Source organism: Aethalodelphis obliquidens, unplaced genomic scaffold, assembly GCF_003676395.1.
Source record: "Aethalodelphis obliquidens isolate GAN/ISIS:26980383/991018 unplaced genomic scaffold, ASM367639v1 scaffold116, whole genome shotgun sequence".
NCBI lineage: Eukaryota > Metazoa > Chordata > Mammalia > Artiodactyla > Delphinidae > Aethalodelphis > Aethalodelphis obliquidens.
The window spans coordinates 750,648-777,682 of NW_020838060.1; the positions used below are offsets into that span (position 1 = coordinate 750,648).

At 43.0% G+C, this 27,035-nt stretch overlaps 1 protein-coding gene and 1 long non-coding RNA gene across 2 annotated transcripts; one reads left to right on the forward strand and one right to left on the reverse strand.

Moving 5' to 3' along the window:
• Positions 1-599: 599 nt before the first annotated feature.
• Positions 600-6,318, reverse strand: MCL1 (MCL1 apoptosis regulator, BCL2 family member). The gene is made up of 3 exons (XM_027097726.1): positions 5,550-6,318; positions 4,957-5,204; positions 600-4,258 (listed from the first exon to the last, which is right to left on the reverse strand). The coding sequence occupies exons 1-3, from the start codon at positions 6,238-6,240 to the stop codon at positions 4,142-4,144; spliced, it is 1,056 nt and encodes a 351-aa protein (XP_026953527.1). The 5' UTR covers positions 6,241-6,318; the 3' UTR covers positions 600-4,141.
• Positions 6,319-18,180: 11,862 nt separating this feature from the next.
• On the forward strand, positions 18,181-19,544 carry LOC113615367 (uncharacterized). Its single transcript, XR_003430985.1, has 2 exons — positions 18,181-18,292; positions 19,319-19,544. It is a non-coding gene; the product is annotated as an uncharacterized LOC113615367 (long non-coding RNA).
• Positions 19,545-27,035: the final 7,491 nt, after the last annotated feature.

The window sequence follows — 27,035 nt, forward strand, 5'->3', positions numbered from 1 at the left end:
GGCTGGAGCCGTGCTACACACCAGTTGTACAAATTATTTCACTTTAACTTTGGTAAAACCCTCCAGCTGTCACAACTGCTTTAAGAAAAATGTTCTGAAACAGTCTGAAGCAAGAGCTAGCACTAAAGTAGCAAAACAGGAACTGAAAGAAAAAGTCTGGTTGTGTCAAATGAGGGGGAAGTGTTGATTATTTTGACTCCCTCAGTGACTCATGTTACTGGTTACCATTTGACCCAAGTTTTTAAGGTGTTAAACTAAGGAATATTGCCACAGAAATAGCTTCACATCACAACAGAGCAATGGGAGCAATAGTATTTGCACAGCAGAACTTGACTCTGACCACGATTTGGGCGCTCCTGTCCTGTGCTACTCTCCCTCCACACCTGTTCGGGAGTTCATTTGTACAAAACAGCTTTCTTTGTAATGAGAAAAAACTGCCATCTTCTGGTAGTTAGGCTCCAGAAAAAGAGGGGCTGCCAAACAGAAATGCACAAAACCTGAAGGGGGAAAAGCGCAGAATCCTGTTTGCATGATTAGCATTTGGTGCTCAGGGCTTAAAACCAATATGCAAACCTCATATTTGCACATTTCCATGGTGATTCCCCTCCCTTTCAAGGTAGCTGAAAATAAAGACAGGATAGGGCTTCTGAAATTGACTTGCTTATTCTCACCTCCTTTTTGGGAGGAAAGGGGAAAGGCACTTAAAGATTAGTACCAACAACCTTATGGAAACTTAACTTTGGGTGTTAATTCTTCTAGCTCCTTTACTCACCTCAAAAGGTTGAGTGAGATAGGGAGATACAATAACTGTTGTAGTGAACCCTCTTACCCCCAAGTTATACCAACATTTGGTGACTAAAAGAAATGGGGATGGGGATTATGATTTTTGTATTAAAATATACTGCTGTACTTTTGAACTACTCCAAAGTACAACAGTAATACATGTAATTAAAAGCCCGGGACTTCCCTGCTGGTCCAGTGGTGAAGACTGCGCTTCCAATGCAGGGGGTGCAGGTTTGATTCCTGGTCAGGGAACTAAGATCCCACATGCCATGCGGCGTGGCCAAAAAAATATTTTAAAAAAAGCCCAACAGCTCTAATTTGAATGAAAGAAGGGGTTATTCTGAATGGAACTGACCTTTGCTCTAAGGCAAATCAGTTTTATGGGGCTTTTGCTGGTTAATTCACCTATACCTGTTTGTTCAGCTAACTTCCCTCAGATGCTTGCCTAAGAGGGGGAAGGAAAACAGGCATGGATTAGAAAACACCCGTACCACACCTTGCATTTGAATAAAAGATTTATTATTTTCGTCTCAGGAAAAACAGGAAGTTAGGGAAACACACTACATTTTACAGCCCACATTAGTTTGTAGTTGGTCCTAACCCTTCCTGGCACAGATGTCAACAGCATTAGCTGTTTTAACCAGAACCAAGGTGTTCACCCCAACAGAATGTACATAGACGACACTAGAGGACTGCAGGGTTTTCCCTGAGAGAAGCATCAGACAGACAGAAGTTGCTGAGAGAGCCATCTTTCCAGGCAGCCCCTCTCTTTCTATTTTGGAAGATTTGCCTGAACTATGCAGCTAGTCAGCACTTAAAACATGTGCCTCTTCTCCCTACAGAATCACCCACCCTGCCCCGAAGCACTTGGGCTCCCTAAGCCCTCACAGTCTCTGACCCAAAATAGCAACTGAAGATTCTCATCTACATTTCAGCAGTCACACCTAGTAAATTGGGAAGTGGGGCCCCTAAACTCCATCAAGCTACAGCTCTGTGCTTATTTCCATAACTGGCTATGGGGAGACAGGCCTTTTTAGTCACCTTAACTAGATCTTAAGATTAATTAACTATATAAAGTGCTTTTAGATCCTTAGAGATAGACATGATATAAATAAGTGGTTTATGATCAAGAATGATAAATACACAGATAAAAATAGCTCTAGCTAGATGACCTTAAGGCTTGGAGATGGGCGGGCAGGGCAATTGTTCCCTAATTACATTCTTAGTCATTTTATTCATGCCTATTTTTGTCTGGAGTCCACATACTAAAGGTCACATTCAGAAGCTAAAGGTTTCAAAATGACCCTGGTTCCACTATAAAAGTTTTCTCCAGTTTACTAGTAGCTTTTATATAACTCTGAGGTTTAACAGAGCCCATCAATTTCTATAATTTTAAGTGAGCATATTCAAATGCAAAAGAAGCTAGAGAAAGTCACCTAAGATATCCCTTCCTCTGAAAATCCCTAAGGGGATTTTGAAAATTTCTCCCCAAAGACAGGATTAAGCAACAACCAATAAGATACTAGTCCAAGGAAAAGGGACTCTTCTCACCTCGTCACTGTTACTGTCAGCACCCATTGTACTGCCACCTCCTAAGGATAAAATTCAAGAAGGATGAAGGTCTGTGGACTCCTTGGGCGGTCACTTAGGCTCCTAGTGCCAAAAACTAAAAGGGCTAGTAAGAGTTCAGGGATGGCAAGGTAAATTTGTAGGAACTATAAATATCTGTAGAGGGAGCCGAACAAGCAGCAAATATTTCAAGGAAGGATAGGAAATAAACAGTAAGTTTGATAAAACATCAAGTCTGAAGTCCATAGCAAAATGCCAATGCAAAAATCTGAAACAAAGTTTGAGAATCATTAATAGAAATGAAATAAGTATTCGTTTTATTAACTCACTAGGCTTAGACCTGTGTTTAACAAGCAAGCCTAGTAATAGCACCATGGTTAGACTATAGCCTGCTTTTCCAAGCCATCATTGTACAATTTATTAACAAGGGATCAAATGTCTCTCATCCACCCAATGTGCTCTTTTTATACATACTCCTAATAAGTCCCATTTGGAACAGCTGAAAATCTTTCAGCAAAAGCTTTGAAGATGAGCTCATGAACTCAGTTAAAATTTCACCAATTAAGACAAATGGAAGGAACTCAAATGAGTAGTTGCCCAATCAGAGCCCATTATTTCCAAGTCATCAGCCTGTGTGCCCCGCCCCCCCAATAAATCCTTAAAACCTTGACTCAATTATTGAAAACCCACATGTAACAAAGTGAAAGGATTAATTTCCATTCCTCAATTTCTCAGCCCCAGGTTAAAAAAAAAAACAAAAAAACCCCCAAACAGGTATTGAAGAAATACTTACCAAAATCAGATAGGAAAATTAAAGCCTGCATAGTTATGAATCAGAATTGTTGTACTACAACCAGGTTGCATACAATTACATCAGTTGGTTCTGTATACAATCTAGAACTGACTAGCACAAAATTTAGAATAGAAAAAGCTATAAGAAACAGGTTCCTAACTACAGAAGTTGTAAATTTCAAAAGGGTATGAAAAAACTAATGTAATTTCAGACTTTTCTCCCTTTACATTTCAAACAGATGTTCTGTAAAAATATATACAATTTTTACAGACGATTACAAGTTTTTGTCTTAAAAACAGAATATTCCAGATTTGTAATTGAGCCTTAAGTCAAGTATTCTTGGCCATGACACTAGGCTAATAAACTAGGAATCACTCAAACCAAGCCAAAGTAGAACAGGTATAAACATCCTGAGCATTGGACTTTCTATTCAAGAAGCACATCTAGGAAAGCTAATTATAGAGGATAAAGCTTCCCTTCACACTCTGTTGTACAGTGTTGAGGCTTCTAGTCATAGGTTCTATTACTTGTAGCTTAAAATCCATTTTACACATGACGCTGGCATTGTTAGTGCTTCTATTTTAACACTATAGAAGTTAATGGATTCAGTGGGCATATTTAATGAACTCTATGACTAGCCTGGCTACTGGCCACTTTCCTGTTCTAGGCAAGGTAATTAAAGTCTCTCCACCCTACCGTCTTCACTAAATCTAAAAGTCCTCCTCCGTGGCCTCCCAAAGTTTGCCTGTTGCTGAAACAGAATTCTGCTTCTTTCAGACAGTGACTCTTCAAGAGGGACTACTTTTCCCATGTATTTATTCCTGTTAGCCATAAGCCTCCTGCCGCTTGCTTTTCTCCGTTGCTGGAGTAGAACTCCTGGAGGTTATGGCCTGCACAGCTTGAAGTCCAACTTCATAAATACATCTGATTTCACAGCAAGCGTATGTGGTTTTGGTGGCTGGAGTTGGTTAAGAGTCAATTATTGCACTTAAAAGGCTATCTTATTAGATACGCCAAACCAGCTCCTACTCCGGCAACACCTGCAAAAGCCAGCAGCACATTTCTGATGCCGCCTTCTAGGTCGTCTACATGGAAGAAGTCCACAAACCCATCCTAGAAAACAAACAAAAAGCACAGTTTCAAGTATGGGCTTCCACTGGCTTAAAAACACTATTTACAAAGAAAAGATGAATTAAAATATCTAAGGTTCCCCCCCCCCGACAAACGCAATGACGAACCAATTATTATTTACCCCCAGACAGCAAAGGAGACACATTATGCAATTAAAAGGGAGGTGGGGCACGCTCAAAAATGTATTTGCTATCACGCCCAGGTGATTCTTATTTCTTAACCAGTAAAACAGCTTACAGAAAACCAAGATTTTTTTTTTTTTTTTTTTTTTTTGGCAGCACGCGGGCCTCTCACTGTTGTGGCCTCTCCCGTTGCGCAGCACAGGCTCCGGACGCGCAGGCTCAGCGGCCATGGCTCACGGGCCCAGCCGCTCCGTGGCATGTGGATCTTCCCGGACCGGGGCACGAACCCGCGGCCCCTGCATCGGCAGGCGGACTCTCAACCATTGCGCCACCAGGGAAGCCCCAAACCCAGGATTTTTGATACAACAATTCAAGACAGTCATACCATCTCTAAGGACCAACTACTTAAATCAACATCAAGCAACCAGAGGTCCAAAGTCAGAGCCTTGAAAACCAAGTTGTGTATCTTAAAAACCTTCAGCTATCCCCTCTTTCTCTATAAAATCCTCCATTTCATTTCCACTCCAAGTCCCCTCCTCAACCTTAAAGCAAACTTACCCAGCCTCTTTGTTTGACTAGCCAGTCTCGTTTTGTCCTTACGAGAACATCTGTGATGCTTTCTGCTAATGGTTCGATGCAGCTTTCTTGGTTTATACTCTTCAAGTGTTTGGCCACAAAGGCACCAAAAGAAATGAGAGTCACAATCCTGCCCCAGTTTGTTACTCCGTCACTGAAAACATGGACCATCACTCGAGACAAAGATTTGACATCGTCTTCGTTTTTGATGTCCAGTTTCCGAAGCATGCCTGAGAGGAAGAAAAGCATGCAGGTTCTCACGGCCTCTTTGTCTAAACCAGGGCACGATTCGCCTGCCCACCCACGGCGGGGGAAATCGCTATTCGGGCTCTATAGAACTCAGGCTGATCCCACTTGAAAATTGACATCCCACCCTTTCCGGGCTTTGAGCAGAGCTGCCATTTCCGAAAGAATCAAGTGGGTGGAAACAATGACTCACGGCCAGAATATTCTGGTTTCAGAAATAGGATGAGAGTCGTTTCAACACTGACTCGTTTCGGTTTCCACCCACCAAAGGTGGGTGAGTCCAGAGAGCTGAAAAAAGGCAGCGCGGCCTTCGCGAATAACCCCCTTACCTTGGAAGGCCGTCTCGTGGTTCCGTTGCACACCGTCCCCGACCCGTCGCAGGGTCTCTAACGCTTTCCGGCTGGCGGCCCCAGACCCGCCCAGTGGCTTCGCGTCCTTGGTGCCGGTTGCCTGCTCCCGCAGGTATCGAGAGATAATCTCCAGGGACTGCCGGTACAACTCGTCCTCCTCCTCCTCTGCTGGGGGCGGCGTCGAGGGGAGTGAGCCGTCCTTGCCCGGGCTGTTACTGGCCTCGCCGACCAATTCCAGCAAAGGCAGGACGGACGGCCGCTTCCCTAGAGGCTCCGGCTCGCACCCGTCCAGCTCCTCTTCGGGCGACATGATGGCGTCGGAGACCGAGGATTCCATCTCTTCGGGCGGCGAGGCGCGGCGGGTGGGCGCGAAGAACAGCAGCCTGGCGCGGGTCGCGGTGACGTCGGGGCCCTCGGCGCCAATGGGCGAGGGCCGCGCGACCCTCCGGGCGTCGGGCGCGAGAGTGGCCGGGGGGCTCGGGCCAGCGCTTCCGCCAATCACCTCGCCGGCTTCCCCTCCCCCTACCTCTCGCCCGGCCGTGGCCTCCTTTCCTGCAGCCAAAAGCCGCCTTCCCGGAGCGGAGGCGCCGCTGCCGCTATCCGGTCCCAATCCGGCCCCCCCACAGTAGAGGTTGAGTCCGATCACTGCGTTTCTCTTGAGGCCGAACATCTCAAACCGCCGCCGCCGCCTACTGAGAAAAATGGGGGAGACCCCTGCAGCTATCTTGAAGAGCGGAAGTAACGACTGAGAGAGGCGCTCCTAGATCACGGTTTTAGGGCCCAGTCCTACGCAATGGCGTCAGCAACTCTTAAAAAAAATCATATCCTTAGATGGTGAAAAGGGCGGAATCTTCCGGAGGGTTGCGCACGACACCTAACCAGCGGGTTAGGGCAGGGGCGGGGCCTGGGGCAGGGCGGGGCCTGGGGCAGGGCGGGGCTTCCGGCTCTCCGGAACCTCTCGCGGCCGGTTACGTAACGGCGGCTCAGGCGCTTGGGCTGGTGGGTACGCTCTCTTGCCGCGCGCTCACCTGGGCCTGCTAATAATGGATCTCTCTGGGCTTCCCTGAACCCTGATTTGCGAGCCCCTGCTGTTGTTTTTGTGCCAGAGGTTTTTTTCCCACACCAAAGTCTTAACCATCTAGTCTCTCAGACTTTGAGGAAAGGGAATGAGTAAATTCTGCCACGGATGGGGAACAACAGTCTTAGATAATACGGATAAATAAGAGGGCACTGTTTGGGACCTGTAGTTATTTTGCACATCTTCAGCTCTTTGGAAATGGGGACGCTCCATGGACTGCCCTATAGAATCATTTTATGTAAGTTGAAAAAACGAAATTGTTCTGCTCCACCTAAATTTTATTCCTGTCTCCCTGTTTGCTTTCTCCCATTCCCCATCTCTACCCTCTGGTGCTATTTACATACAAGCCTTGCTCTGTCAGCACCTCTTCTGAGACATTTGACTCTAGCGGTCAACCCCTTGAGGACAAGGATCCTGGTATATACCGTATGTATGAATTAACATTAATTGAAGCAACCTCTTTTTGTTAAAAGACCTGTAAAAATAATAATAGCTAAAATTCAAGAGCAAAATATTTGAGGGACATAAGCAGGAAAGGTGAGCAAGGTTCCTATTCCTGAAAATATCAATTTAGTAAGGAAATAGGGCATCCATACCACACAATTATGTATTTGGGCAAGACCTAGAACCATGGAGATTTATATGTGGCAGAGAGGATGGAGAGAAACATTTGTGGCTGTAGTGAATAAGAAATGGTTTCTCTATTTAAGGAACTTCCAGTGTTGCACAGCAACTAACCATAATGTGAGATGGAATTTATGCTCTATAGGAGGCATCAACAACTTAATATTGGAGTTGAGAGGTTGGAAAATTCACTTTGGGCTAGGAGAGCTAGAGGAAGAAGACTTTATGGAAGAGGTAGCTTTTTCTGCTTTGCTTTCTAGAATGCGATTTTATCAAGGGGAGAGAGGTTGAGCAAATTTGCATGCAAAAGCATTTTCTTCTTCAGAGGCTGAAAAAAGAAATGCATTGCAGGTTTCACCTTAATTATAGCCAGAAATCTCAAGTGCTCAGTAATCCTATTGCATTTCCTTAATCAACTAACTCTCCTGTGATCCAAGGTGACTAGTGCACATCATCTCTTCTATCCTTAAGCCTCCATAATTCCCTCCTCCCTTCCTCACTCTCAGCTGTTAACTTACTTCACTGAGAAAATGGAAGCAATCAGAAGAGAAAAACTTCATTTCTCACCACCAAATCTACTAATTTACTCCTTCTGTTTCCATCCTTTCTGCTATTCCTGCAGTTAAAATGATTGAACCTTCTCTGCTATCTCAGATCAACCTCTTGTGCACTGGATCCCATCTTCTTTGCCTACTCAAGTACTTGCAGTTATCCCTTGCATCATCACTTTCTCTCTCCCTATGGAATCATTTCATCAATCAGCATACAAACTTGATATTCTCTCTCACATCTTTAGAAAGCCTTCCGTAGAACCTAAATTCTTTTTTTCTTTCTGGCCGCACTGCACGGCATGCGGGACCTTAGTTCCCCAACCAGGGATCGAACCTGTGCCCCCTGCAGTGGAAGCGCAGATTCTTAACCCCTGGACCTCCAGGAAAGTCCCTAGAACCTAAATTCTTGATGTTCCCCTTTGTAGCAAAAATCTTCAGCCTCCTTACTTTCTCTTCTCTCTTGAACCCACCCCAATCAAGCTTTCATTCCCCCCACTCCACTGAAACCATTCTTGTCAGTGTTAGCAATGACCTCCACATGACTAAACTCCAGTGGTTAATTTGCAGTCCTCATTTTACTTGACCTCTCAGCAGTATTTAACATGTATTTAATCATTCCCTTCTTGAAACACTTTCTTCATGTGCCTTTTAGGGAACAATACTCTCCTGGTTTTCCTTCTTCCACGTGGGCTTCTCTTCAGTTTTATTCTTTTCCACTGGCTGTCCACTTGATGAGGACACTTATCGTGTTTCCCTTTGTAACCCTAGCTATGCCTGACCCATGGCAAACACTCCATTGTTGAATGGATAAATCTGAATGTTTACTAATATGGGCTATACAAAAGCTAGAAAAGCGGGATGGGGTCATATTATTGAGGGCTTTGAAAGCCAGTTGAAGAGCTTAGAACTTTTCTAGGCAGTTGGGAACCTCTAAGAACTAGAGTACCATGATATATGCTCTAATTTAGGTTCATTACTCTAATTGTTTTAGAATGGATTGAGAGAGAAAGGATTGGAAGTAAATAAATTAGGAGGCTACTGCAATGTGATAGGCAAGAATTAGGGACTTCCCTGGTGGCGCAGTGGATAAGACTCCACTCCCAATGCAGGGGGCCTGGGTTCATCCCTGGTCAGGGAACTAGATCCCACATGCATGCCGCAACTAAGAGTTAGCATGCCACAACTAAGGAACCCGCCTGCTGCAACTAAGATCTGGTGCAACCAAATAAATAAATATTTTTAAAAAAAGAATTGGTGACCTGAACTCAGGTGGTGGTAGTGGAAATGGAAAAAATAACATGACACTGTGGAGGCAGAGTCTACAGGGCTTGATGACTAAGAGGATGAAAGAACAAAGTGTGACATTATCATAAAACAGGCATCCATATTATACACGATCAACAGGTAGACCACCTTCTAGACTACGATGGACTGCCCTAGAAAGCCACTACTCTTACCAGTGGGGGAAAGGATATATGCAGCTTAGAGGCAAGGAGTCAGCATGTTTCCAGGATGTCTGGGAGGTCCTGTCCTCAGCAAATTTTACTTCACTTAGAAGGTCTTCTGATCCGTAACATTATTCAGAGTCACAGGAGCCTCTTTATTTGTACACACTGCATATCAAGAATGGCTCTTGTTCTTAGGATAACTATATTGGCCACAATCCTGAACCGGAAAAGAAAAGCATTGTTGACATCTTGATTATGTCATTCTTTTTTGTAGGCATGAATCCTTTGAAATGTCCCCAAATTGTGAGCACATTTCCTCCTTAAAATGTGCCTTTGTTTCAGAGAATTCATTTACATAATTTCTTTCAAAATAGACAAAGAAAAGGTCTTAATATAGGATCTAAGATGTACTGCAATAGTCTTTTTTTTTTTTTGCCGCACCATGAGGTATGTGGAATCGATTATTTATTTATTTATGTATGTATTTTTGGCTGCGTTGGGTCTTCGTTGCTGCACATGGGCTCTCTCTAACTGTGGCAAGTGGGGGGCTACTCTTTGTTGCAGTGCGCGGGCTTCTCATTGCAGTGGCTTCTCTTGTTGTGGAGCACGGGCTTAGTTGCTCTGTGGCATGTGGGATCTTCTGGGACCAGGGATCCAACCTGTGTCCCCTGCATTGGCAGGCGGATTCTTAACCACTGTGCCACCAGGGAAGTCCCGGCATGTGAGATCTTAGTTCTCCGATCAGGGATCAAACCTGCCCCCTGCAGTGGAAGCACGGAGTCTTAACCACTGGACAACCAGGGAAGTCCACTCTAATAGTCTTGTTCTCCACTCTTTGGGGCCTGAAATTGGGCATACTTAATATCTCATGTTGCCTTCCCTCCTAATTAAAAATCTCTTGCTCTTGGGCTTCCCTGGTGGTGCAGTGGTTAAGAATCTGCTTGCCAATGCAGGGCACACGGGTTCGAGCCCTGGTCCCGGAAGATCCCACATGCCGTGGAGCAACTAAGCCTGCGAGCCACAACTACTGAGCCCATGTGCCACAACTAGTGAAGCCCACGCGCTTACAGCCTGTGCTCTGCAATAAGAGAAGCCACTGCAATGAGAAGCCTGTGCACTGCAACGAAGAGTAGCCCCTGCTCACTGCAGCTAGAGAAAGACCACGCCTGGCAACGAAGACCCAATGCAGCCAAAAATAAATGATAATAAATAAAATAAATATTTAAAAATCTTAAAAAAAAATCTCTTGCTCTTATCCTTACTGTCTCTCTTAATTACTCAACCCTTTTATTCCTCAGCCTAATAAAGCAGCGTTTTTGTTTTTCTTTTGTTTTGTTTTGAGGCCCTATATGTAACCCAAGTTTGGGGAGACTCTCTACTCGACTGATAGAAATTTCCAGAACTACTGGAGCACCTTGTTCTCTTTCTCTAAATTGAGGCTAATCTTTTGCTTATAAACTATTTCTAAGGCTTCTTCATACCATACTCAATCACATTATCCTCTAATTTTTGAGGGTTGTAAAAGTCCTGGGTGCTAATCAAATAAAATCACATTCACCAAGGTAATCTAGTAACCCTCAGGTGGACTTATTTGAAAATGCTCTAACATGATATTAAAAGATCATGTAGTCATCTTTTTGCCTTATTTCTAAAATGTACATAATTTTTTCCCAAACATTCCTCCCTGTGACCATAAATAATTTCTAAAGATTATTCTTGATCACACACTAAAAAGTTGATCTCATGTTTTTATGTCAAAATCATTAATTGAACTTCTTGCTTAGTTGGACATTTCTTACACTTCTTACTGAATACCATACTCTTTCATACTGTGCCTTCAGTATCAGTATCTTCCTACCTTGTCATCACAACACTGTAATCTATCATCTTTGCCTATAAGATGATAATTTCGGGCCCTAGTCTCCACAGGTAACACTAGCATAAAACTAGGGTTCAGTAGCCTTTCATAAGGTGTGACAGACATTGCTAGTTGCCTTATCCAATATTCATTCTTATTCCTTTCTGACAAACCCAGAGTTGGCATAGTGGTTCCATAATGATCGGGAACTCATACTTCCTTCTGTTGTGTTGTTCTGCTATCCTCATACATACTGTTCTACCTCATGGTCCAAGACGGCTAGCTTTACGGCTGCATTCCAACCATCAGGAAATACAATAGAAAAGGGAAGGCAAAGGGTATCTAGCTTTCTTTCTTTATTTTTATTTTTTTTGCGGTACGCGGGCCTCTCACTGTTGTGGCCTCTCACGTTGCGGAGCACAGGCTCCAGACGCGCAGGCTCAGCGGCCATGACTCACAGGCCCAGCCCCTCCGCGGCATGTGGGATCTTCCCGAACCGGGAGCACGAACCCGTGTCCCCTGCATCGGCAGGCGGACTCTCAACCACTGCACCACCAGGGAAGCCCTAGCTTTCTTTATTGACACTTCCCTGAAGTTGCATACCTTTTTTTGTTAATATCCTGTGAGCTAGAAATTAGTTACATGGTCTTCTACCTGCAAGGGAGTCTTTATTCTAAGAATACAGTCTTTATTCTGAGTGTCTGTGTGCCCAGCTAAAAACTGAGGATTCTGTTACTATAGAAGAAAGGAAGCATAACCAGCAGTCTCTACCACTATGTGTAAAGATATATGGGGAATGTTATAAAATTCTATTGAAATACATTAAGCAAAACCCAATAGAGACACAAACCATATTCACATATAGGAAGACTCATAATTGTAAAAATGTCAGTTCTCCTTCAAAATGATGTATAGACTAAATGCAGTTCTAGATAAGGAAATTGATAAGTTGATCCTAAAACTTACATGTAAGACCAAAGGGCCAAGACTAGCCAAGAGGCTCTTGAAAGAAAGAAAGAAAAAAAAAAAAAGGAACAACAATGAGGGGACTAGCCATGAAAGGGGTAGTAAACTTGGTTTACTACTCAATTTTAATTTTTCTCCTCTTGGCCTGGGATATGTAACTCAGACTTCTCCTCTGTGAACTCCGACAGTGGAGCCTGCAATTGTTCAATTCAATTTTCTGTGAAACATTGTAATAGCAAAAAACTGGAAACAATCTATATGTCCAACAACAGAATGGTTAGATAAACTGTGATACAGTCATACTATGGGATCCTTACTATAGCAGCTACAAAGAGTGAGATAGCTTTATATGTGCAGATATGAAAAGGTCTCTGAATCATGTTAAGTGAAAAAAGAAGACGTAGAATAACACAAACCATCTGATACCATTTATGTTTTTAAAATCCTGTACAACTACGTATTTCTACATGTAACTGTATATCCATGTAAATACATAGAAAAAAGTCTGGAAGGATACATAACTAGAGGACCAGGATTTGGGGTAATGATCAAGGAAGACTTTGCCTTTGTCTGTAGTTTTTTTGAATGAAGATTTTAATCTCTATTATTTACAAGTTTTATAAAGGAATTATATTCATATATTATTTATAAAATCAAAATAAATCAAAACAATCTTATCTCATCCCCAAAATTACGTCTCTAGGTTTTAGTTAGTTTTAATGAGTCAATAGTGTGATAGGGTTAGTACTGAAGAAAATCTAAGGGGACCTGAGGCTCTCTCACAGTCCAAGTCTACAACCAGGAGGTGATGATTTATTTCTACTTGATTCAGGTCACATCTGGACCAGACTTAGAGAGGTACATTGACACAATTTGAGCTCATCTAGAAAATAGTCAGGGAGATGCCAGGAGTCCATACCATGTCGAGGAGCAATAACTGAAGGAAGGGAGAATGTTTAGACTAGTGAAATGAGATGTAGAGAGAAGTGGTCCTCAAATGAAGAGTGTTTTTTTTTTTTTGCCAGGGTGGGGCTTTCTCTAGTTGCTGCTGCTTTCTAGTGGGGGCTACTCTTCGTTGCAGTGCATGGGCGTCTCATTGCGATGACTTCTCTTGTTGCAGAGCATGGACTCTAGGCGCACGGGCCTCAGTAGTTGCAGCACACGGGCCCTAGAGCGTGCGGGCTTCAGTAGTTGTGGAGCGCAGGCTCAGTAGTTGTGGCGCACGGGCTTAGATGCTCCACAGCATGTGGGATCTTCCCGGACCGGGGCTCGAACTCGTGTCCCCTGCATTGGCAGGCAGATTCTTAACCACTGCGCCACCAGGGAAGTCCCTGTTTTGTTTTTTATAATGAGGGTTGATTGATGTTTTCTTTTATTTTTTTAAATTATTTGCCTGTGCTGGGTCTTAGTTGCGGCATGTGGGATCTTTGTTGTGGCATGTGGGATCTAGTTCCCTGACCAAGGATGGAACCTCGGGCCCCTGCATTGGAAGCGCGGAGCCTTAGCCACTGGACCACCAGGGAAGTCCCTCGAAGAGTTTTAATGAGGGTGAAGATAGTAGTAAATTCTAAGACACTGGAGTTATTCAAGAAAAAACTAAATGATCACTTGTCAGGGATGCTCTGGAAAAGATTAATTCAGGAGGAATTAGAACTAGATGATCTTCAAGGTTCCAACTAACTCTAAGAGTCTACTTTAAATTCTCTTGGTCTCAGCCAGATTTACCAAACCCCAAATCCCTAAAACTCCCTTGTTTTGAGTTGTTTTATGGTGGAGAGCATCTTAGCCTTTCAAAGGCTCTTTGGACTACAAACTGGAAATCTCATTCCATGAGTGCCAATTAAATGCCTCAGAGAATATAAAGATGATAGTTGGAATGTTTAACAAGTACCAATTGAAGGGATGTAGTAAAAATTAAAGTTTAATTTTGTCTCCTGCCACTGAAAAATTTATTTCAGTAGGAGATGTTTCCCTCTGATCTGGACGAAAATTCCAAATTCCCCCCCTAACATTTCTTCACCTTTGGGTAACAGTCTTGCGATCACTTTAAGTAGCAGAACAGACTCTTCACCCCACAGCTAGGATCGGTATAGCCTGCAAGCTTGCCTTTGTGGAATAGTGGTAGTTGGCTTCTCCTCTACTTCCTAGATGCTGACACTGACACCTAGAATGGGGCAGAAGGAAGAGGGAGAAATATTCTTGGTGGCTTCATGCTCTCCTCATGCTGATGTTGAAAGCTGACTGTCTCATGGGCATTTGTGTGGATCCATCAGAGGCTTCCCTGCTGGGTCTTTCAATGGCAATATCAGCTTCCCTTAAGTGACATGATGCATTGTATTTCTATGGCCACCACTACCCCCTCATCTTTCTGTTTTCCAGATTCCATTCTACATGGAATCTTTTGTAAAGAGTCCCACTATGTGTCCAGGAAGTTCTCTTGAGCAGGATTTACCCTGGCTTCATACTTGGTTCCCAGGATTCATGTATATTTGACCCTTTGTCAGAAGGAAGTGCAGTTGATTCCAAGATGTAGCTGTCCCATAAGGCCCCTCCTTCTAGGCTTGAGAAGAGGGAAGTACTCCCCGCACCCTCTCCTCCAGATTAGATGTGGATCACAACACAGTAGTAGCTCTCTCCAAAGAAATCTCATTTGTAAACCCTATCCCCACTTTTTGTACTCTTGAAATGAGGATTCAAGACTTGTGGAACTGGTCCTTGTTAATTTCCTTTAAACCTTTGCATTTCTGTCTGGTATCTCCCTTTGGAATTTCATATCTATTATATCTTGGTACCCCAGCTGAAACATCCAGTTAAAATCTTAAGTGTAAAACATAATCTCCTTTATCAACCTGCTTTACATCCTTCCCCATTCCCTACCTTCGAGTCTATGTGATTTAGTCACACTTCACAGGCCAAGTCACAGGGTTGTCATCAAGTTGGTCAGACATGGTTTGGTTACGCCTCCCTTTAGTGATAAAGCTAATGTCTAGGGCCCACTACAATGATCCCACTGCCCATGAGAGGGAAAGCTCAGGACTCCCTCTTGGCTCCAAACCTGGTTCTCCATGAGGGTGTACCTAGGACATTGTTGTTTGGGGGGGGCAGCCATGGACCCTGGAGTCTGTCAATTACCAAATGACCTTAGATAAATTACCTTTTCTGAGCTTCATTAAACGTCTGTAAAATAGTCTTACCTTCTAATTCAAAATTTAATTTTAATCACATAATTAATGCATAAATACTCTCCTTATAAAAAAAGCAAACCATTAAGATGAGACTAACTTTCCTTTGGTTATCACCTTCAATCCCATTCCCCTAACTCCCTTCCAGATGTAACCACAATCCTTAGTTTAGAAATTATCTTTCCTTTTTCAATCAAATCTGTTTTAACCTGTAAAAATAGGATAGTGATATCTATTCTGTGAAATAGGACAGAGGTGAAAATGCAAGGCGCATAATGTTTTTTCCTATTTTCTCAGTGTGTTGGGAGGAACTGAGACCTCCTGCAGGAACATAGCTGTACACTAAATTCAAGCTGAAGAAGAGAAATCTTACCTATTTTCAGGGTTGGAAATACCTGCCCTTTATCTGATATTAGAAAGTTCCAGGTTTTTTTTTTTTTTTTTTTTTTCGAAAAAAATTCAATAGACGTCATGCACAGAATCTACAGTAGGAATAAGCCCCAGCCTGTTACACCAACACAGGCAGCCTGCTCTTGGATAGGGGTCTGCTGGAGAAGGGTAGCCAGGGCCAAAGGCCCAGAGAGCACTCTGCCTCCATTATACTCTTCCATTTCAGCCAGGCAATGATTTTGTGTATTGTGTCTTTTCTTTCATTTCAAACTACAGAAAGGAAGAGATCATATACCCAGGTTTTCCTTCCCAAAACAGCTTTCCATCTGAGTACAACAAAGGCAAAACACAAAGCAATCTTCCCACACAATTCTGCTCTTCCATCATTCTACAGGACAAGGGACACTCCCGCAATAGCTTTTTTCTACTATCAGAGAGGACACACAAGCCAAGATTTCCAAAGGCACCTGTGGTTGGTTCCCAGGTGCCCCCGAGCAGGCTTTTATTTTAGCATAAGAACAAATTCCATTTATTGAGCACGTACTTTGCCAGCCATGATACAAGTTTCTTTACACATATCCAATTTAATTCTTACAAAATCCATATAAGGTTTGTATTATAATTATCCTCATATTACAGATTAAGGGACTGAAGTTCAAAAAGGTTAAGTAATTCTGTTTTTAAACTGTGACTTCCTGAGGCAAGGGAGATGTTTAAGAACAGTACTCGTCCGTGGGAAGTGTCATCTGGGAGCAGGAATGAGAAGCATGAAAATGTGGGGAGAAAAGAAGAGGTAGGACAATAGCAAATTAAGAGAAAGAAAAAATGCATGTCCCAGTAAGAAGTGCCATTCATCTCCACTGCTCAGCCTGGGCCGTACCCTAGGGTGTGTGTTTGTGTGTAAACCTTCATAGCAACCAGCTGGTTTATGTCTCTCTATGACAACATAGGTTTGCAGTGTGTAAATATGGGCACTGGTGAGGACGAGTGTGGGCTGGGGAGGGGAAGTAGGACCGCTGAGTCAAGGGGAAATAGTGCAGAAAGGGGCAGATTCCTTTATGCCCTCATCTCTCCCTCCCAGCCCACCCTCAAGATAGGAAAGGGGCTTAAAGCCCTGCTCTCTCCTTGATTCACAGCAGTTACAGGTAAGAGCTAAGCCTTGCATACATGTTGTCTTATTTTAACCAATTATGTAAATTCCTATCAGCGAGGGGGATCCCCTTGGTGCAAGAGGGGAAGGGTAGAAACTTTTGTTTCCCATTTTCACCCCAGGTGCCACTTTCAGGGCCACTGAGGGTAGAGAGAGGTCAGAGGATCCCATCTGATGAAGGCATGGTGGCCCCAGAGGGAAAGGTGAGGGAGAGAAACCAGGCAAAAGGGTGTAGGAATAAGAATAGGCACTGCTGAGAGGATTACATAGCTCCAGGCTTGAGTTACAAGAAACTCTTCCTTTAGTCAGAATAGTGGTTCCCAACCACGGGATCCCAGGGAACATGTGGCAATGTCTGGGGACTTTTTTGATTGTCCTGACTGAGCATCTAGTGGGTAGAGCACAGAGATGCTGTTAACATCCTAAAATACACAGGACAGCTCCCATAACAAAATATCTAGTTCAAAATGTCAATAGTCCCAAGGTTGAAAGTTAGAATATTCTGGTCCTACATGAGTCCTCTCCTCGGTCCATGGCAGGAGCACCAGTGATAGGTCAAATTACTTGAAGGGAATACCATGGGATGCCAGCTTGTTACCCTGGGCCCTGAGTTCCTCTCAAACTTCCAACTCAAGTATTTTGTTTGTTTACTCCTAACAAAAACAAATTTAAGCTGGAGTCCCAAATTTGCTGTAAAGTCAGCTTCTAGAGAAGAGGGCCTTGGGTATCGGAAAAGCTGCCTGACAGAGGCTGTGCAACTGGACAAAAGGCATGATCTCTTGGCGAGTGTTTCACTGAACTCAATGATCTCAAATGTTTCTTTAGTTCTAAACTCTGTACTTTTGGATAATTCTTGCATGTAGCTGTACACAATTTGGGTCAATGGACAAGGAAATGACTCAGAAATGCAATGGACGGAAGTCTGAGGGTGTTCTCAGACTTTCCTAATCATAAAAGTTGCTTCAGACATGGACTTTACCAGTTTTTTTTTTTTAATCTATTTTTGGCTGCGTTGGGTCTTCGTTGCTGCACACGGGCTTTCTCTAGTTGCTGGGAGCGGGGGCTACTCTTCGTTGCAGTGCGCGGGCCTCTTATTGCAGTGGCTTCTCTTGTTGCAGAGCAGGGGCTCTAGGCACACAGGCTTCAGTAGTTGCAGCATGCGGGCTCAGTAGTTGTGGCTTGCGGGCTCTAGAGCGCATGCTTAGTAGTTGTGGTGCATGGGCTTAGTTGCTCTGTGGCATGTGGGATCTTCCCGGACCAGGGCTCGAACCCATGTCCCCTGCATTGGCAGGCGGATTCTTAACCACTGCACCACTGGGGAAGTCCCAGACCTGGACTTTAGTGTCAAACCAGGACTCATGATCGCTGAATGATTCCAGGTCTTTCCTTTGCATATTTCAGTAGGTGGTATCTACGTGGGGTGATTAATGGTGCTGGTGAAAGACAGTTCAAGGAATCCACCTGATTCAGACTGGGTAAGAAGATAGATTAAGTTGTCTCTACCCGCCCCCCCACCTCCCCCCCCCCAAATTTCCCCCATAGGTCTGCTTATGTTCAAATTTCTACCATGAGAGTTTTATATGCAGTTAAAAATGTAAATATTTTAGCGTAAGTATCAGTTTGACGTTACTAATTGGGTTTGGGACTGTAAGGTAGGTAGGTGGCTGGCACTTGATCAAGAATGATGCTTCTTGATGGGTATGTAGCTCTAGCAGTTAATATGAATAACTTGAGAAAAGTTCTTGTACTGTGTAAATTCTATTCAGTTCAATCTTTTCAATCTAATAATAAAGATTTAATAACTAAGAGTTCATATTTTGCATTAATCTCTAATATCCACCCATGATAAATATATGTCAAAAGAAGGTTCAAAAAAAGTCCATCTAAAAACACTAAGTGCCTCTGTCACTAAACTTCCGTTTATACCAGAACTTTTCTTTTACCTGAAGAGGCCACTTTACCACAATGTGGTTATCAGTATTTAGTGCTCTCTTCCTGTCATAAGTTAGTGTTTTACAGAAAAGCTATCCTTGGTTGACCTTCTGAGCACTCGGCCTTTACCTGTTCTTTCTTAGTCATGTGGCTCATCTAGAAGTTTTCCAAAAGAGAGACCCAGCTTTGTGTGGGGATGTGGGGAGTACCCTTCCAACATTGTTCTCTCAGTTACAAGTCTCATTTCCCTGCTTATCCACTACTGCTGCCATTCAGAGACTGTTGAAAGAGGTCAAACTCTTTTTATTGTTTTCTGAATACTTATAGATTACTCTGAACATGTTAGTGAACAATTTATTCCTTCAACAAATACTTATTGAACACATATGTGCCAAACACTTGATGCTGGGGATATAGCAATGAACAAGACAAAGCCCTGGTAGGAGTTCAATAAATACTTGATAAAGGTGTAAATGAAGGACCCTCCTCCAGTTGTTCGCTTTAGTCTAGCTTACTTGTTCCTCTTTGTAATCATTGTTCAAGCTACTGTTCCATTCTCTTTCTCCTAGAATGTCTTCTCAGAGGTGGAATGCTTAATCTTCCCCTCAGAACCCTGAGAGGGAGGCCTGAGGAGACTGGATTCCATAGCCCTGTGGGGCCTTCAGTCAAGACTGGTACCAAACAACTTTTGAACCAAAGTTGGGAACCTTAGGCTAATTCACTGCACAAGTGGTTCCCATCTCTATAATCTTTGGACCCTGCCCCAAATACAGATCTCTCCTACTTATACTTTCATCCCTGGTCCCCTCATTTCTCTGATGCCTCACACAGAAACTCCTCTTTAGAGAATTTCCCTCAACCCACTCATTCAAATTACACTGAGGTTATCCCCAAACACAGCTTTATTTGCAGACCTAGAGGGTTTTTCCCTCCTATATCAGAAAGTGGGGGAACAGAGATACTCCTGGTTCCCTAATGTCATTTTCAGGCCCTTATTTTTCCAAGCTTATTTGCATGCTACCCCTCCTGCTTTGGAGTTCATCCCATCAAGCTAAACTCTCCTTCATATTCTCTGCTATTCCTGGTCACTCCTACACCAGGACTGGCAGCTAGCTTCATCTTCTCCTCCCCAGGCTTGCATAATTCTGGATTCATTTAAACACCTTGATTTACTGACCCAACACTCTAAGCCCATAATTCTTTTATTGTTGCTGTTGTCATTTACTAAACTAGACACTTCCATTTTCCTTTTATTAAAAAAAAATACAGTTGGGTCTAATAAGAGATAACAGTACAAAATCTGAAACACATGAGCCACCTACCCTGGCAGTTGGATATGGAAACTCCCTTAGTTCTTTAACTCTCCAATGATCTTTATCTTTACTCCACTTAAAACACCCATTCCTATTGCCCTTGCATTATATGGAAGAGTTCCAACTCTGAAATCTTAAACTCCAACATCATTCTGACACCATGTCCTGCCTGAGCTTCCAGTTTTACCACTTTCACTTCTAAATCGTCTGCTCTTTGACCTTATCAAGACTTCTCTTGACCAGAGTTTAACGTACCTCGCCAGTCTGAATTGGGTGGCTTCCATCTTTCACCAGCACCTTCAATCCCCTTGTTCCTTTGTCAATCCTCTTCACCTGTCTACAAATCATGATCCAGGATCTATACAATAATATGTCTTCTCTGCTCTTGTACCCAGGCAGCTGGGTGTTGCTAGAGAAGACAGCAGAAATATATGGATTGATACCATTCCAATGGATGATGCATTCCAAGGATGACACATTCATGGTTTCTGTTATACCCTCAACATTGTTTCCTAACTCTTATAGTTTTTTCTTTTTTTAATTATTTTATTTTTGGCTGTGTTGTATCTTCGTTACTGCATGCAGGCTTTTCTCTGGATGCGGCGAGCGGGGTCTACTGTTCGTTGTGGTGTGCGGGCTTCTCATAATACTAAATACTTAGTATTTTTTATCATCGCTCTTTCATCCTCCTCCCTTTCATCCTCTCTCCAACACTATGGCCACTCTTCTTAAGCCCCCTAACTCCCACTTCCCTCTCAAGTATCAACCTCACATCCTATTCCACAAAGAACAAGGAAGCTGTCAGACGAGGACTCCCATCAATTACCTACCCCTATTCACAAACAGCTGTGAGTTTACCCTTTGTTACATCTTCACCTTGAGTCTCATGCAGGATGAGGTATATATCCTCCTGCTTTAGATCAGTTCCTAACTCAGCTGACTTGCTAACTCAGCACCTCACCTTGTACAGTGGCTGGCACATAGTAAGTGCTCAATAAATGTTTGCTGAACTATTGTTTAATTAACCACATCCACCTGAGCTCCTTCTTGCCCCCCAACTCCCCGTTTCTTTTTGGAACCCTGCTTTTTGGTTATCATCATCCTCTATTGAGCTTCTACTTTTACTTGTTCCTTTCACTTGGTAAATATACATGCCTATCATTACCATCCTAAAACAACAACAGCAAGCAACAAAACCTTCGCACACCACTCAGTTTTACAAGCAAGATTCTACCTCTACCAATGCATGGAAACTGGTTTCAAAAAGGTTACTAACTGGCAAATCAAATGGACACCCTTTAGTTGATTTTTTTGGCTGTGTTGGGTCTTCGTTGCTGCGCGCAGGCTTCTCATTGCGGTGGATTCTCTTGTTGCAGAGCATGGGCTCTAGGCGTGCGGGCTTCAGTAGTTGTGGCACACGGGCTCAGTAGTTGTGGCGTACGGGCTTAGTTGCTCCGTGGCATGTGGGATCCTGCCGGACCAGGGCTCGAACCCGTGTCCCCTGCATTGGCAGGCGGATTCTTAACCACGGCACCACCAGGGAAGCCCCTTTTAGTCCATTTAAAAGAAACATTTTGTGATTTTATTCTTGTGATTTTATTTTTATTCTAGAATTAAATTAGAATTAAAATTACCTCTAGTGATCAACTACATGCTCACTGCCAAAACCCTGAAAAGTACAGATAGTGGACACGCACACATACACACCTTAGACCATAATCCTGGCAAACAGTTATTCACGATTTTGGCACACTGCTTTCCTGAAATTTGGGGGCACTTTTTATTACATAGGTGAGATAGTCTCGTTTTTAAACTTAACTTCTAATAGCATTTTACACTATTGACTGATTGAGTTTCTCCATTAAACTCTGTCCTTGGGCACGACATCTTCCTGATTCTCCTATTTTGCTGGGCCCTTTTCTCTATTCCTTTCAGATGTCAGCCTTCATCAGGATCAGTTCTTCAGTCTTTCTGCTCTCTGTATTTTCACGGCCATGGCTTTACTAGTACATCTTAAAGTCTACAGAATCTGTATCTCCTATTCTGACTTTTTATCCAACCTCTAGACTCATAAATCCAGTAACTTTCTAGTCATCTACTCTCGGATGTTCTATAGGCACCTCATATCAACTCTTCGGCAAAACTGATCTCATTGTCTTCCTTGCTAAACTTGCTCTTCCAGCTGTATTCTCATTTACCCAGCAACTCAGGCCAGAAAACTTGGAATTTTTTATTGGAGTCCTGTCTCTTCCCGAGTCCCACCCCCATGAAGTTCTGTTGATTGTACTTCTCATATATCTCTTGAATCTGTTCACTCTTCTTCATCCTCACTATCATTACCTTCTTTATTTCCCAGTCATATCTAACCTACAGTACTGTAGCAACATACAGTCTGTCTCACTCATAACTCAACTAACCCATGGTAACAGTTTACTAAGTATAGTACAGAATTCTCCACTTAGATGTTTCATTGTTACTTTAAACTTATTATGTCTCAAATTGAATTCATCATCTTCCTCTTCACAATAGCCTTAACCCTTCCCAACTTTTCCATCCCATTAATAGCGTCTCTAATACATCCATTATACCCTCTCCGATCTCTTCCTGACACTGCAATCAGAAAGATTATTCTAAGGAGCCAATCTGATCATGTCATTTCCTTGCTCAAAACCTTTATTCAGCAGCTTCACATTGCCTCCAGAATAAAGCCTAAAGGGCCCTTTGTGATCTAACCCTTGCTTCCCTCCACCGACATCTGGCCTCATTCCTTGCATGCTATGCTACAGCTACTCTCAATTATTTTAAGTTTCCAGAATGTAATACCTCTACATCTTTTCACATACTGTTTCTTCCACCTGGAAGACCTTTCCCAATCTAATCCCTTTACCTAAGTCCTACTACTCCCTCATATTTCAGCTTAGAAGCTACCTTGTGTGAAGGGATTTTTCCTGACTGTTCTTCTCCCACCTGCCCAAATTAGGTGTGTATTCTGTGCTTCCAGAGCATTTTGTGCTTATCCCTATCTTAGCACCGAATCCTTGTATTCTAATAATTGTCAGTCTACCTGTCTTTATTATATCCCCCAGTAGTCTTTAAGCTCCCTGGGGGCAGGAACCATATTTTAGGCACTGTTGTAGTCCCTGAAGTAAGGGCTTTTCGTGCTTTATCTTGTTTAATCATCACAACAGTCATTTGTGGTGGGTACTACATCATTCCTATTTTACAAAACAAGTAAACTGAAGCAAAGAGAGTTTAAGAAACTTGTCCCAAATTATCAAAACCAGGAAACCTGACACTAGAACCAGTCCATCACTAAATCTATTACCTTTAAATCCCTTCTCCACACAATTTTGCAGTGACCTGTCTAAAACATAGAACTGACAAGATTTCTTCTTTGTAATCCCCTCAGTGGTTCCTATAGCTGCCTGCAAGCCATATCCTTGTCTACCTTCCTGGCCTGGTCTCCAGTGACTCCCCAGGACTCACTTGATACTGTTACTGCAGAATCACCACAGATTCCACAGTTTCATCCTTCTCTAAGTGTTGGTCCCTGTACAAAAATGCGCTTTCTCACCTTACCTTTCTGGAGAAATCCTGTTCCTCCTTCAGAATTTGCCCCATGAAATCTTTCCTGATCACTTTTTCTTTAAAAAGATTTATTAATTCATTTATTTATTTTTGGCTGCATCGGGTCTTCGTTGTGGTGTGCGGGCTCTTCGTTGTGGTGCGACGGCTTCTCTCTAGTTGTGGCATGCGAGCTCAGTGGTTGTGGCACACAGGCTTAGTTGCTCCGCAGCATATGGGATCTTAGTTCCCTGACCAGGGATCGAACCCATGTCCCCTGCATCCACTGGACTACCAGGGAAGTCCCCAGATCACTCTTTTTTTGTTTGTTTTTATGGCTGCACTATGCAGCTTGTGAGATCTTAGTTCCCCGACCAGGGATTGAACCGGCCCGGCAGTGGAAGTGCTTCCTGATCACTCTTTTCCCCATCCCACTGCAGGCAGTGGAATCCTGCCTCCACTCTCGGAAGCTATGTGACTTGGCCAAGTTACTGATTTAGTTTTCTCATTTGTATAATGGCAAGACTAAGACTACCTACTTTGTAGAATTGTTGTGAGGACTAAATGAGATGATGTCAATTGAGTACTTAGCAATGGGCTAGGTGCAATTACTATTAAATACTTGTTCCTATTCCTCCATGTAGCTGGGCTTCTACTGCTGCAAGTTTAACACTGCATATGATTTCCTCAGGTGTAGTTCCCCCACCAGAGTGGAATCGCCTTGAAAGAAGCACCCACATATCATTTATATTTTAGCACGATGCCTGGCATATTACAGGCACTTATTAACTGATAATTGAACTAGACAATTTAATACTACCCATCTTTCAAGGCCCAGTTCAATCTCCATTTCTTCCACTAATATTTACCTAATGATTCCAGCCCTCTGAATTTCCTCTTCTCAGAATTCTTTTACCACTGACATGTATTATATGTAGAAGTGTTGTCTCAATGAGGCTTCAAGTTCTTTCAGGGCAGACACCATTTCTTATACTGTTTATCTGCCCAACAACTGCTAATATTTCCAATCGCAAAGTTAGAGTTCAACAATTATTGGGGTTGGCCAAAAAGTTCGTTTGGGTTTTTCCAAAAGAGCTTATGGGAAAACCCGAACGAACTTTTTGGCCAATCCAATACCTGTGAATTAAAATATTGCTGCCCAAGCATGAGCAGCCTCATCTTATCTTTATTAGTAAGTCACCCATCTCTAAGAAAATTCAGCTAACAACTCATCTCCTGACCCTCCTTCTCTTAGCTTGTGGGAATTCTGCTTAGAACTGCATTAATTTGGAGACTTCCCTGGAGGTCCAGTGGTTAAGACTCTGCTTCCGCTGCAGGGGACATGGGTTCAACCCTTGGTCAGGGAACTAAGATGCCGCATGCCACGCGGGATCTTATTTATTTAGTTGCACCGGGTCTTAGTTGCCAGAGGCAGGCTCCTTAGTGTGGCTCGCCGGCTCCTTAGTTGCGGCAATGCAAACTCTTATTGTGGGCATGTAAGTTGCGGCATGCAATGTGGGATCTAGTTTCCTGACCAGGGATCGAACCCGGGCCCCCTGCCTTGGGAGCACGGAGTCTCATCCACTGCGCCACCAGGGAAACTCCCGCCACTCGGGATCTTACATTAATTTGCTTTTATTTGTATGCCACTGTCAGGTCTTAGCTTCCAAGGGAAGAGATCTTCCCTTTCCTTGTTAACCTCCCTCAAGGCCCAGTAGAGGGCACTATACACACAAGGGCTGCTAGTGTGGGTGCCACTGGCTGACTGTAGATATCGTCAATGGCAATTCTCCGGGCTATTTTTCTTTTGCCTGTGTTTTCCATGCTAGGGCCACAACAGCTTAAAATAAATGCTGCTGGACAATAAAAATGGTGACTTCATCCCTGCCACCCTGCATATCAGATGGCTCAACTGAGAGGCTTGTCAGCACAATTATCACTCAACCATGTTGGATGAGTAGAAGAACCCTTGAATCCACTCTCTGGAATAAAGATTTTAGAAAAGCTAAAATAATGGGCAGGAACAGCTATTTGAAGCACTGCAGAATCAGTCTTCCCTGACCGCCTAGCCCTATAGTATGGGAGTGAAGGAAAAAAAATGGCACGTTTTAAACTGAAACAGAAATAGGAACAAACATTTCTTGGCACCCCAGGATCCCTAATGCTATGCTTAAACCTAAGGGCCAGGGAAGCCAAGAATAATGGAAAAATCATATAAAAGCCTAGATATTAACTCAAGCTCTTCAGTAAACTAGCACTGCCACCTTGTAAGTAACTTATTTCTGTATGTCAACTTCCGTTACCTGTATATTAACTTCCGTTACCGGTATATTAACTTCCGTTACCTATATATTAAATGAAACTGCACTAACTAGATGATTCCACATCTTGAGACTTGCTGGCCTCATTCCCCAGCTGTAGCCACCTGGCAAACATAAAACTAGGGACAACATGCTCAAAAAGAAGTCATGGGACTGGTTTAAGGGGAATAAGGATGAGAAGGCTCAGAAACCCCACCACAATAAACATTCATATATCTCCTAGCTTTAAGATATAAAGTTTAGGGAAGTCCCTGGCAGTCCAGTGGTTAAGACTCCGTGTTTCCAATGCAGGGGGCGTGGGTTTGATCCCTGGTCGGGGAACTAAGATCCCATGTGCCGCGTGACCAAAAAAAATAAAAAAGAAAGAAATGAAGAAGTATCTAAAAACAACCCCAAAACGTGGAGACCAGAGAAAAATGGCTCTAATCGCTAAGTAAAAATTTTAAATGTTCTCTGTATAAAAAAAAAGATATAAAGTTTATACCTTTTGAAGTATATGAACTTTTTCATATATTTTCTTCCAGTTAGACAATAAACCCCACAAAGGTAGGGAATGCCTTTAATATATTTCTCCAAACCACCTGGTTCACTTAGTGTCTAGCATGCTGTTCAGAAAGGCTGATGGTTAGGAGGCATCACAATCCGCTGGCTAAATCACGAGAGAGCAAGTCAGTATAACATCCCGAGTAGCTGAAAACTTATTTGGAAAGTTTCTGATTAAGAAGAATGGGTTAGATACTGAGAACAACATTCCTTCTCTAGTTTAGAAGTACTCCTCCCCCTCAATATGATAGAGATTTCTCTGGAATATCTATGTCTCCTGGACCCTGTTTATCTTCCTTGATGCACACTCATTTGAGAAGCCAATCACATTTGGGAAAATACCATGATAAATTCTCTTAATCAAACTTGGGCAAATGGGCAAGTTTCAATCTTCACACATGGTAGATTGGTGTGAGAGGAGACAAGTGAGTTTGTTTCTCCTTGGGTAACATTTCTTTTGTATATTACACTCACAAGTAGTTTTAAACTTTTTTCAGTGGCAGGATTCCAGCGGTTAGGACATCATGAGGAAAGAAGTGACTCTG

Excerpts from the sequence above, each read along its gene's own strand:
- MCL1 (XM_027097726.1), bottom strand. The coding sequence starts at position 6,240 with ATGTTCGGCCTCAAGAGAAACGCAGTGATCGGACTCAACCTCTACTGT. Across the intron at positions 5,205-5,549 it reads CCACGAGACGGCCTTCCAAG|GCATGCTTCGGAAACTGGAC; the intron begins GTAAGGGGGTTA and ends TCTTCCTCTCAG. Across the intron at positions 4,259-4,956 it reads TAGTCAAACAAAGAGGCTGG|GATGGGTTTGTGGACTTCTT; the intron begins GTAAGTTTGCTT and ends TTTGTTTTCTAG.